At 35.4% G+C, this 12705-nt stretch overlaps 1 protein-coding gene across 2 annotated transcripts in view; it reads right to left on the bottom strand.

Moving 5' to 3' along the window:
* Positions 1–12705, bottom strand: part of PCNX1 (pecanex 1) — a 138484-nt gene that overhangs the window by 98594 nt on the left and 27185 nt on the right. For both annotated transcript variants that reach the window (XM_090271074.1, XM_090271075.1), the window contains exons 3-5: positions 7518–7623; positions 6030–6075; positions 5186–5275 (exon numbers count right to left, since the gene is read on the bottom strand). In XM_090271074.1, coding sequence (XP_090127200.1) covers positions 5186–5275; positions 6030–6075; positions 7518–7623 — 242 coding nt within the window. The remainder of the gene's footprint in view (positions 1–5185; positions 5276–6029; positions 6076–7517; positions 7624–12705) is intronic.

The following is a 12705-nucleotide window of genomic DNA, read 5'->3' as shown; positions in this document are numbered from 1 at the left end:
TGTGATATTCACATTTCAAGGTTATGAATTTTATAGAACAAAACTGAACTACACAAGTAGCTGAAAATCACCAATTCTAATATGCAAAAAAAGACTTTTATAAAAATGCTAACAATCAAAATCAACTCCCTTCTAAGACATTAATAAAGCAGAAATTTAAGTTCTTCATTTTTAAAAAAGTCAAACTTACTTTAGTACATGCACTCTTTTCAACGTTGAGAAATAAATATAGCATAAAAAGTTAACTTTAGGTGGCTTTAGGAAACTTTTTAGCAAATATGCTTAGATTTTTTTTTACTGGTAGGAATATAGTCAAAGAGAGGCTCAAATCAGTACAAGAAGACACTATTTTTCATATAATTTAATTTTTCCCCATAATTGCTACTAGTGGTTTTTAGAATAAGAAAGACATGCTCACATACTGCTCATAGTGGTACAAACTGATATAACCTTGTTTAAAGCAATCAGGCCAAAAGCCTTCCAAAAGTATGTTTACCCATGATCAGTAATCTATTTCTAGAAATTGTTACTAAAGGATAAAATCAAATATATCGTCGGTAGCCGTCCGAGACGATGGTGTAGCTTCTTAAGAGTCTATCTGCACCGCCGAGAATGGCTGTGCAGTCCAACTCCGGGGTGACACAGTATCTGTCTCCTCCCGTGTTGAATCGACATCTTGCGATGACGCTGGAGTGTCCTCTCCAGTGGAGCTGAAGCTACAGAGCCTGGGCAGGGTGTGATATGGAGGGTCTGCTGTTGCCCATGCAGCAGACCCCCCCTCTCTTCGCAGCTGAAGGATCCAAGGGAAAGACGGAGTCAATACAGCTTGGCTTCAGGTGCGCCGCAGGAGTTGCCGGTGTTGACTACAACGTCAAACCGCCTTAGGGACTCCGGCTCCGGATTTTCTGTCGGGGTTTACTCCCTTAGCCTTTCCCCTAAAGAGGTATGCCGCAAGGCAGCGGAGGTTTTTTGGAGTCAGAGTTTTCCTTCTCTGTCATGAGAAAATACTTAAGTGAAAAAGATGGCACTATGTAAAAAGTACTATTCCTAGTTGTCAGAGTTAGAAAGAATACTAAGGGTATGTATGCATGTTTGTAGGAATGTTAAAAGTAATATCCCATATTTAGCCATAAAAAGGAATAAAGTCCTAATACATGCTACAACTTGCCAAACAGAAGAAGCAGACACAAAAAGTCACATATTATACAATTTCACTTATATGAAATGTCCAGACTAGGCAAATGCACAAACAGAAAATCAGACTCACGGCTGCCAGGGGCTGGCTGAAGAAAGAAATGTGGAGTATAATGGGTTTGGGTTTTTTGGGATAACGATAATATTCTGGAGTTGGGTAGTGGTGACGGGTACACAACCTTGACAATATACTAAAAACCACTGAATTTTATACTTTAGAAGGGTGAATTTTACGGTATGTGAATAATATCACAATAAAAAAATAAGAAAAAGTGATACACTAAAAAAATATTAACAAGTTACCTCACTGACAGTAGTATGAATTATTTTCTTCTTTATACGTAACTTTTCTAAAATTACCATATAGTACTTTTATAAACAAAAATTACACTTTCCTCCTCTCTTCTGGATCATCCCCATCAATTATATGTATATATAAAGCTGTTATTTCTCCTACATATTCTTCCAAAATTCAAATCTCTTTATCTTCACTTCCCCTCCTATCATCTTATATTTCTGATTCTCTTTATATAAATTCACCAAAAGAGTAGTCTATGCTCACAGATTTCAATACTCTTCCTCTAATTCTCTCTTACATATATTCTAACCCCATTCCATTAAGATGTGTAATCGAAGTCATCAACAACCTCTCCACTGTTAAGCCCAATGGTCAAGTCTTGGTCTGCTATCATGTGACCTTTCAGCAATATTTGATGAAGCTGACCATGATCACTTTCGTTGACACATTGGATATAACACTCCTAGTTTCCTTCTGCCTCATCAGTTGTTATGCTCAGTCTCCTGGACTTACTCAGCTGGAGTGGTTCAGAGCGCAATCCTTGGAACTTTCCATTTTTCTATCTATAATCTCTCCTTTCTATAGAAAACTCATTAATTTTCCTGGGCCCATACCTAAAATTCAGAAATACTTGTAACTAGTTCCTCCACCTTTGACCCAGCCCCCTACTCATATGGGGATGGGCTGAAGTTCTGATCTGGAGTAGAGAAGTCATGAATGAGGCTGGAGAGGGGAACTGCAAGGTAATCCCTTCCTAGAAGTGAAAAAGAAGAGTACACATCTCCACATGCTCAGTTTGCTCCCAATTATCCTGAATCATGCTGATAAAGCAAGTGCCAGCTAATCAACTAATCAACTAACTAAAGGTCAATGTCCTGTAAATCCAAACCACCCAGAGAAACAGAAGAGCCCCAGCTGATATTTAAGCCAAAATGAACAATTGCCACTAGGTGGTGCCAAACCGTAGCCAAGACTAACACAGATTTGGATCAGGAAGCAGGCTATCTGAAATCCAAGCAGGCTAACCACGCTGGCTTGCCCTGTTGGCTTATGAACTTCATGATAACACAACCCTACAGCTAACATGACTGAATTTTTTGGTATTTATATACTGAAAACTCCTTATTTTAAAACCTGAACCCAGACTTCTTACCTGAAATCCAGATCTATCTAATTACCTACTAATTATTGTCGCTTACAGTCTATCAGCATCTCATACCTGATAGGCCCAAAACCGAACTCCCTATCTTACCCTCCTGCTCCCTGCTCTCCCTACCCCAAAATCTGCTCCTTCTCAGTCTCCTCCTTTCAGTTAACAGGGGCTCCATCCTCCTCAACACTTAACCCCAAAACCTTAGAGTCATCCATGACTACTATTTCTCTCACATGATATACCGAAATCCATCAACATCAACATATCCTCGCATTAATATCTTCTGTACACACAGTCAGACTTACTTTTTGCTACCCTAATCTGTGTCCTGAATTAGTGCAATAATCTGCTAACTGAACTCCTGGCTTCAGCCTTTGCCCCTTAATATAGTCTCAACATAGGAGTCAAGTGATTTTGTTAAAATATTTTTAACAGATCATGCATGACACTCTTCTGTGCAAAACCTTTAGCAGTTCCTGATCTCACTGGAAATTAAAACCAGAATCTTTAAAATGGCTTACAAGACTATATAATTTGTCCCCTCACTTTCTCCACACCAAACCTGACTTTTGGAGGGAGCCCCCTTCCCGTCAAATATCTTGATAACTCACTGCTTCACCTCCTTTGCATCTTTGGTCTCAGTTTGGCTTTCCTTCTACCACCATATTGAAAATCTTCCAATCCCTCCCCCTACCTCCCTATACTCTGTCTCTATTACTACAAATATATTTTATTTATACTAGTATAATTCCACACAAATAGTATGAAAGTTACATGAGGGTAGGAAATTTTTCTTTTGTTCACTGATTTATTTCCAGTACTTAGAATGTAATGAGTCCTAGATAATGTTACATGTTAACTATGTGGGAAAGCCTTATGTGATAAAAGCAAGTTATAAACCTACATGAAAGCAGAATAGTACAGCATTAAAAGCATAACTCAAAACTAGATTTCAATTACAGGACTGGCACTTTGTAGCTGTGTGACTTTGGGCAAGTTTCTATAACTTCTCTCTGAGCCATGATATGTTCATCTGCAAAGTGAGAATAATAAGAGTATTAACATTAAGTGCTTAAAGTAAAGATTAACTGGGTGAATGAGTATAAAGGCCGAAAAGAAGAACTAAACCAGGGGTTAACAAACTCAGACCCATAGGAGCCATGAAACACAGCCATGCCCATTCATTTGTGTGTTATTTATGGCCCCTTTCACTCTACAACACAGAGCTGAGTGGTTGCAAGAGATCACATAGCCTAAAAGGCTATCTGACAGTTTACGAAAGAAGTTTACTGACCCCTAACCTAGATAACAGTATGTACTCAGTAAATGTTAGACATCATTATCTATATCAATAAGTATTTTCAAAGGTAGGTTTGAGTGTATTAATTCTTAACTTGCCACACTAAAAATTCTTACTTATGCACAGTGCTTTCCAGATATAAAATAAAAAAATATGACCCCTACATGCACTAGGCCCTCTAAGATCAATAATTAGTTTTTCAGATATTTTGATAATTCAATTTCAGAATAAGGAATACTGTAATTGTCAAACCAATCAATTTAGCTATACGTTTTATGAGAAAATAGTTTCCATATCATACAGTATGTTTAAGAGTATAGGGGGTGCAGGTCAGCAAGGGTAGCCCACAAAAGCGAATAAACAATGGGGTACTACAATTCTAAAAAAACAGGGTTACAGTGATAAACTTAAAATTCCAACTACCAAAAACAAAATACTTGTAAGAACTGAACCTGTATTAATGGGAAAATGTGATAATTTAGTGATCTATTTGTAACTTCATAAATAAGTTTCATAATTAAGTACAGGAAATTAATCAGCCTGCCTATCAAATATCACCAACAGGCTAGGATTAAGGAGAACTTTTCTAACTCACTGATTATAACATGGAATAATCTCCACTTGAAAATCAGGAAGACATATCCATCCTTTCATGTTTAAATAAATATCAAATATGAAAATGTGGCAGTTCTTTAAAAAAAATAACTCTAAAAAAATCCAAAATACTCATTTATGATGGAGTTGAATAAAGTGGGGGAAAAAAATCACTTAAAGACAAAATTTCTATTAAAAATCTACTTACAGGAGGTGGCAAACACACAGTTTCTCAGAAACTCCAACAGCAAGTAATTTCTCCATTAAAACATATTGTTGGACAAGATATGAAGCAGCTGGCATTTAGAAATCATACTGAATGGAAGATAACAGCTTTACATACTAGGTTATCACTACGCCAGGCACGATGCTCTGATCAGCTGAAGGAAGAGCAGATTCTTCCCTCCCATCTCATACTCAACCTCGGGCATATGCTCATGAGATTTCTCTCTTCCCGTTTAGTTGGCAGAACATGTACAAGCTAGAAGTACTTAGAGCAATGTATTACTGTTATACTTGTAAATAACTTTATTTTCATCTTTTTTTCAAAAAACATATTAAATTATTATAAACTTCTGCCAAAATGTGAGCAAACTCACCCTGGTCATCCCACTATATAAGCCACTGTGAGGTATGATGTTCTTACCTTGTTCTTCACTTCCTTCCTTACAAAGACTAGAGCTCTGGCCCAGACTTAAACTGATATCGTCAGAAGTCTTGGCAGTGTCTGTATCTCCTACAAAGTTAAGAGAAACATGTGAAGACATTATATTAAAAGTAATGACTGTACAGTGTGGTATAACAAGGAAGGACATCAAGGAGTATGGTAAATATCTACTATATTGTATTGGTATGCTATATCTACTAAAGTAATAGGCTCTCAGGCCACATAATTATTCTAAAAGCACTATAAACCAAATAATATGGAAAGCTTTATATTGTTAGCTAAGAAACCAATTTCTTTTTTAAAAAGCAGTTTCTTTTTAAATTAAAATTATGTAATAATAACTTGAAACAACATAAATTTCTTTCCCAGGACAAGTTAGTAAGCTAAAAAATTATAGGGTAAAAATAATTTATCTGAAATGTACAAAATAAAAGGCATATATCAGATATGCAGAAAAAAATTTCCTTTTTAGTATCTCATTTGCAGCCAATTTAAGGTTTTACATTAAATTATTCAGTTCTCCATGAATCTCACTAAAACCCACGGAAGTATTTTCCCTCAAGGCAAGGAAGTTTCTTATAGATCAAAAATGTACAAGTCATGCAATATGGTGAAAACTGTCAAATACTTTTGTGAAATATGGGTGATGAAATGGCCCAAATATAAATCAAGTAGCCTTCAATATAAGATACATAATTTTATCTGCAAAATAATTTAAAGAACAATTTTTCAATACATGTGAATATAAAATGCTATTATCTTTATTACAACCAAAAATGAAAATGGAAAGTCAGAGACAACTTTCAAGTTAGGTCACATCTACCTTTAATAGTTGCTGCTGTTCCAAGACGAGAGAAACCAGATCCAATCTGAAAACATGACATGACACAAGTAAAACTAATTAAAATGCTTTTGGCTGTGTGTCATTATCAATGTACACTAGCAAGATAATCTAACAAAATTATTATATTATCAAAAGATATTACCAGTCACTTTTATCAATATGAAAAAACACCATTCAGGCATTTTACAACAGAGACACAGACCTGTCTGCTGTGGCACGGACTGTGTATACTTTGCAGATGTGCTGGGACACGGATTCACTGAACCCCTCTCATGCTCAGGATTCAGGAAGCCTCAGGGCAGGATGCCTCCAACCTCAAGCAATGTATGTCCTACTATTATCATTTTTTATACTGCATCATGACATGGTCATGTGATAAACAAAAGCAAAGTCAGATGTTGAGTCTATCTGAAATAAATTCAGACTTGTCAGGATATATAAAGGGAAGGTTTTGAGGACAAAACAATATAGACCACACAAAGCAACCTGAATCTTCAACTGTCAAATTGTTAATGAATCAATATGCACTTTCCTCAGTTCCAGACAAAAAGTAAGTATGTCTTTGTAAACTGCTATAACATATTTAGAAAGAATTAAAAACTAAGGCATCCATGAAAAATTAATTTTTAGCATAAACTATATAAACAGAAAACTAAAATCTACTGAACTTTTAGTGCTTAAAGATGGTGTAACACTTCCCTAAAATTTCATAGCCATAATTTATTATACTACTATAAATATTATATAAACAAATACCACAAATTCCACAAACACCTTAAAGAAACAAAATATAGCAACAAGACAGTTACTACATTAACAAATCTTAGTAAATCTTTCTATAATCTGTTTTCAAGGAAATCAAGAAGAAAACAGTCAAGCAAATTTAACATCTTAGAATAAAATTAAGAACATTCAAATAATATTCATATTTTAGTCAATCTATCCTTTCATTGATTCAATGGAACAGAAGCACAGAATAAGAAATTTGCTCAAAATATAGGTTAATATTGAATTTTAAGGGTCATAGAGGAATTTCTTGATCTTGATGGCAATTAAATTGGTATATATTTATGTATATAGCATATACATATGTGTGTAAAAATCCACTGAGCTGTATACTTAAGATGTGTATCCTATGCTATATAGAACCTATATGGCAAAAAAAAAGTAAAAGCAAGCATACACAAACATGTTAAAACTACTAACAAATTCTTGATATAGCCAATAAAAAATGGGCTTTGCAATATTTTTAACTGTTTATTAAGCTGTATGCTCAGGAAAAAATTGTTCTTAATGTAAAAAGTCAGTTAAAAATTGAATATTAGTAAGAGATATCAATAAACAATAAAAAAATTATTAATAAGCAAGATAAACCCAAACACCAAATGACTATTATGGACAGGAGAATTCCTGAGACCCCTATCCAGAGGAGTGGAAAAGGCAAAATAATATCCTACAGGTCTCTACCTGGTTGCTTGGATCTAGGCCAGCATAAGAATTTCTTGAACTGCAACCAACTGGTGGTGTGGCTTCTCGAATGAACTCAGACATTTCAATCCCTCCACCAGGATCGCTGTTGGAAAAAAATGAGAAAAAGAGAGTGCCATTATTCCGCCAGCAATGGTTTTCTTTTTATTATTTATTTTTAATAGAGGAAACAGCAAAAAAAAGAATGATCATTCTTCATTTATAAGTCTAATATTTTGAACTATTTTATAACCACATCGCTACTTGAAAATATTTAAAAATACTCTCCCAAACTGTCTATTCAATCCAACATTAGAAACTGACCTTTATTAGAATTATAGCATACTAAATATGGTACATATGGGCTGTATACATACTATAGCAAAGAAATGACTTGCCTTTTGTGTCCTAAGAGCATAGAGAAATCAGTCACCATAAATACAGAAAGTGATCAGGAGCAATCTGACTGAACGGCATGACACCATGATGAACATACAAGAGAACAGTCGTCCTGGTCAAGCTATTTGTATCAGTATTTTTTAAGTTAACAGTACTTAACTGGGAAACAAACTTGTTGATAGAACTGGAAACCTAAGATTTTAGAATTCTGTGTAGGAGTTAGAAGGCTTAAATTATATAAAATGATGCTCACTATACAGTAACAACAGGTATTAGAGAAAAGAGAAAAGTTCTACATTCAAAAAACTGAGGTCCACATATAGTACTTAAAGAGAATGGAATTTCCCCAAATTAGGAAAAAAGATCACACCAAATTTTTAAAACTTATAAAGTTCCTTAGGAACACAATTTTTGTAACAATGCAGGCCTAGAAGTTATCATAGTCCTATTTTTTGCCCAAAGTTTTTTACTTATTCTCTCTGGTATATACAGAGTAAGTACTCAATAAAACATTTAGCTGTTACTGTTTAGGAAAGAAGTTCAGTATATATGATAGGTATTATAGAGGGTATGAACTGTCTTGCCATCCAGCACCTAAGTCAATCTCCTCATTAACAAAACAAACAAGAAAAAGCAACCCAAAATTCTTCCCGTGAACCACCCCATCCCAAACGCTCATATGATTTTGGGTAAGACTGACCCCATCCTCACGTTCATAAGTGAGTTCTACTCTTCAAATAAAGTCAGTTAGCACATCCCAGTCTCCTGGTCATAGAGTTTAGTTCTAGAATAAGAACATGACCCAACTCAGGCTAGCATGAATCAGGCCAGGAGTGTTCTACTGTAGAGAGAGGAAATTTCTCTATCAGCTGAGAAGACTTAATACCTGCTTTTTTATTTTCCTACAAAAAGAAAAGAGCACAGCCTGGTGAAGGAAGGAGGACTATGAAGTGATTGATTGAAACCACACCTGGACACATTTGAAGACATCCCTTGCATACAGATTTTCAGTAATGTGAGCCATAAATTCCCTTAGTCTGTTTGGGCAGATTATTCTGACAGCTGCAATCAGAAGATACAGGCAAAATAGAATTTGCTTACAAGTGTAGCTTCCATTTAAACAATCACTAGAGCAGTTTGAATTCTACTGTGTTTTACTAATGGTTTCATAACAATTATGTCACCTTTTGCTTAAGGGGTTCCTAACTCTAGGCCACTGACCACAGTTAGGTAATGTTCAATAAGCAAAATTAGCTTTCTAACTTGCTATCCATTTACAAGAATAAAACATACGAGACCTCAGTTACAAATTTTATGACCAGCCCTGACCAGAGTGGCTCAGTTGGTTGGGCATCATCCCGCAAAGCAAAAGGTCATCAGTCTGATTCCTGGTCAGGGCTCACGCCTGGGCTGTGGGCCCAGTCCGGGCACATGCAAGAGGCACTTGATTGATGTTTCTCTCACAAATTAATATTTCTCCCTTCCCCTCTCACTAAGAATAAATAAAATCTTTAAAACAAAAATTAGTGACCAAGTCAGCATACAACTGTCCATATGTGAAAAGTAGAACATGCTCAAGTTTATTAATTGGTTAGTGTTAACTCATACAAGATACACAGGTCAGAATAAGAAATATATTTCTAATTTGGCAAAACCTTAGTGAGTATATAGACAGCTATCAGCATACTAAACAAGTGATGAGTAGTAACCGGCAACATTACTACTATCCCCACTAGAATACATTCTCTAAGTCAGATTCCACAAAAATCAGAAGACGGAAAGCAAGGTAAAGATTAAGGACTAAGATATACAACACCAGAAAAAGGAAAGAGAGTCCTCATCTTGCTTAGTTTACATACATCATTTTTACTGATATATAAATCACAGATCATTCATTTAAACTCTGCAATTCAACAGTTTTTAGTATATTCATAAAGTTGTGCAACCATCACCACAGTTAATTTTAGAATATTTTTATCCTCAAAAACAGACCCCTTTAGCTATTACCAACCCCTCTCCCCCCTTCTTATCCGCCTAGGCCTAAGTAGCTCTAATCTACTTCCTGTCCCTACAGATGCCTATTCTGGGTGTTTCATATAAATGGAATCACACAGTATGTGGTCATTTGTGACTGGCTTCTTTCACAAAGCATAATGTTTTCAGGGTTCACCCATGTTATAGCAGGTATCAGTACTTTATACCTTTTTATGTTCATTCCATTTAATGGGTAAAATAGATTTGCTTATCTATGCATCAGCTAACAGACAATCTTGCCCAATTTTATTTATCATTTCTGACAGCAAGTCCAAATGATCACAATCTGAGTGCAAATTAAAAACAAATAAAAGCAAATATTTAAAAGGACTCATGGACACGGACAACAGTGTGCTGATGGCGGGGGCGGGGGAAGTATAAGGGGGATAAATGGTGATGGAAAAAATATGATAAAGATTAAGTTAAAAACTAGTAAAACATACACACCAAGAAGCAAATACTTACAAATATTTACTAAGTAGTTAGTACACTTCAGTCACGGAACATTTGTTTTATCTGCATTTTCTCATGAAATATTCACTCAATCCACTAAGCCACACCAGCCAGAGCTGGGTCATGTAATTCTTGATTATGGGGACCACCCTGTGCATAGCAGCATTCCTGACCCCTATACACTAGATACCAGAAGCACTCCCCCTAGTTGTGATAAGCAGAAATGTCTTCAAATACTGCCAAATGTCTCTTGCGGGGTATAATCACCCCTGATTGAGAAACAATGACCTAAAACTAATGCTCAATGGCTGCTATTGAGTAGGAAAGAGGTATTAAGAAAGCAAAAAAAAATGAAGAAAACAATGGATGACTTCTCTTAAAAAATCCTCTAGCAAAATTAGCGTACACTCTCTTCTCTACAAATTCAGAAGTAGAACTTCTAAGCCAGCCATAAGTGTCCTAAATATAGCTAAACATATAAAATGGCTGAGCAAGAATCTTCTTTATTAGCAAGCCTTGCAGATTTTTGGTGTTGGAGATTTCAGCACATACCTGGAAAGTATAGTAGTTTAGAATTCTCACAGAAGCAAAATAGTCTACTGCAGTAAGCAATACACCAAACTCAAGGGATCTTTATGCCTTAATTTCCCCATCTGTTTTTTTAAGCTTTTATTTATTTATTTTTAGAGAGAGGGAATGGGAGGGAGAGAAACACTGATTTGAGAGAGGAACATCAATCGGTTGTGCCCCAACCCAAGACCAAATCACACGTGCCCGGACCAGGAATCCAACAGGCAACCTTGTGGTTTGCAGGACGATGCCCAACCGAGCCACACAAGTAGAGCAATTTCCCCAACTGCTAAAAAAGATACCGGGTACAGGGCAGGGCAAAAAAGCAGAAAGGCAGAATCTGATCTGATTTATAAAGACTTCAGGAAATAATTTGTTGACTTTAGTGCCATTAACCGCTCAGGCTTTGATGAGAAATATCACGGCACCATTTAGCACTAAACTGACAAATATAAACTAGATTAAAATGATGTTCACAAAAGTATGAATAGGTCAAAACGAAGTTCCTAAACAAAATAAATCTCCATAAAAATTAGCCCAAAATTCACCTACATACAGTTTAAATAGATCCTTAATTTACAATAACGCAAGCATTACTGACATGGGAAAGAGAAAAAATATGATGTCTCCCAAGTATTTTCACTCAAATCATAAAACTCAATGTGTCATTTCCTCTCCGGAAACCTTAGAAATGTAATACAAACATTAATAACTTAGACTCTTTCTCTAAAGTAAAGATTTAGTAAGTATTTTTTAACTGTTGCACTACAGCGGATGAAAACCTTCAGGCTCAGATAGTCCCACTACATTCATTCATTCACGCGACAAACTGACAGCTATAATGGCAAGCACAGAGGCAGGCTCTGGAAATGAAAGCATATATTTTCTTGTTCATTTCTTTTCCTCAGAAAAATAAAAGTGAAAGTCACAGTGGTAAAGTGGGGAAAGGAGATATCAAAAGCAAAAATCTACAACAAAGATTTATTTGGTGGTGAAACTTACTCATTTTAAGATTAGAAAAAGACAACAATGTACACTAATACTACTTCAATTTCACCATGTGCTAGAAGTCATGGCCAATGTAAAAGTTACATAATAAGGACTAGAAAGGAAGAATAAAATTTCATTTATAGAAAATCAAGAAATGACCAATAAAGCTTCATTGTTAATAAAGGAGTTTAATAAGGTTGCTGGATACAAAGTAAACTGCTATATTCATTTACAGGGAGAAAAACAGAAAGACTAATTACAAAAAATTTTTATAATAGCAGAAAAACTATAAAATAATTTGGCAAATTTAACAAAAGCTGTGTAAGCCTTTTAATGGAGAAATGATAAGTCTTTACTGAAAGACATTAAAGAAGAATAAATGGAGAGATTCAATATGGTAAAGATATCGATTCAATGTAATTCTAATAAAAATCCTAAGTTGTTACAGTTTTTCCAGCAGACTCTTTAAGTTTACACCAAAGAGAAAAGAGCCAAGAATAGCAAAGTCACTCCTGAAAAATAACAAGGTAGTAGGTTTGTCCACAGGATAGCAAAAGTCACATTATAAAGCTACAGTTACTAGGATAGAATGGTAGTAATGGCACAGGCATAACCTAGACCAACAGAACAGAAAAGAGAGCTGAGAAACATACCCACCATATATGGAAACTTCATTTATGACAGATGATCAAGGAAAAGATAGTATGTTTAACAAATACTGATTAAACCAATGACTCGTGAA

This window comes from Furipterus horrens, unplaced genomic scaffold (genome assembly GCF_987537825.1).
Source record: "Furipterus horrens unplaced genomic scaffold, mFurHor1.1.pri manual_scaffold_3, whole genome shotgun sequence".
NCBI classification, from domain to species: Eukaryota; Metazoa; Chordata; class Mammalia; order Chiroptera; family Furipteridae; genus Furipterus; species Furipterus horrens.
The sequence above is the reverse complement of the archived record's forward strand: the minus strand, read 5'-3'. Positions and strand labels throughout refer to the sequence as shown.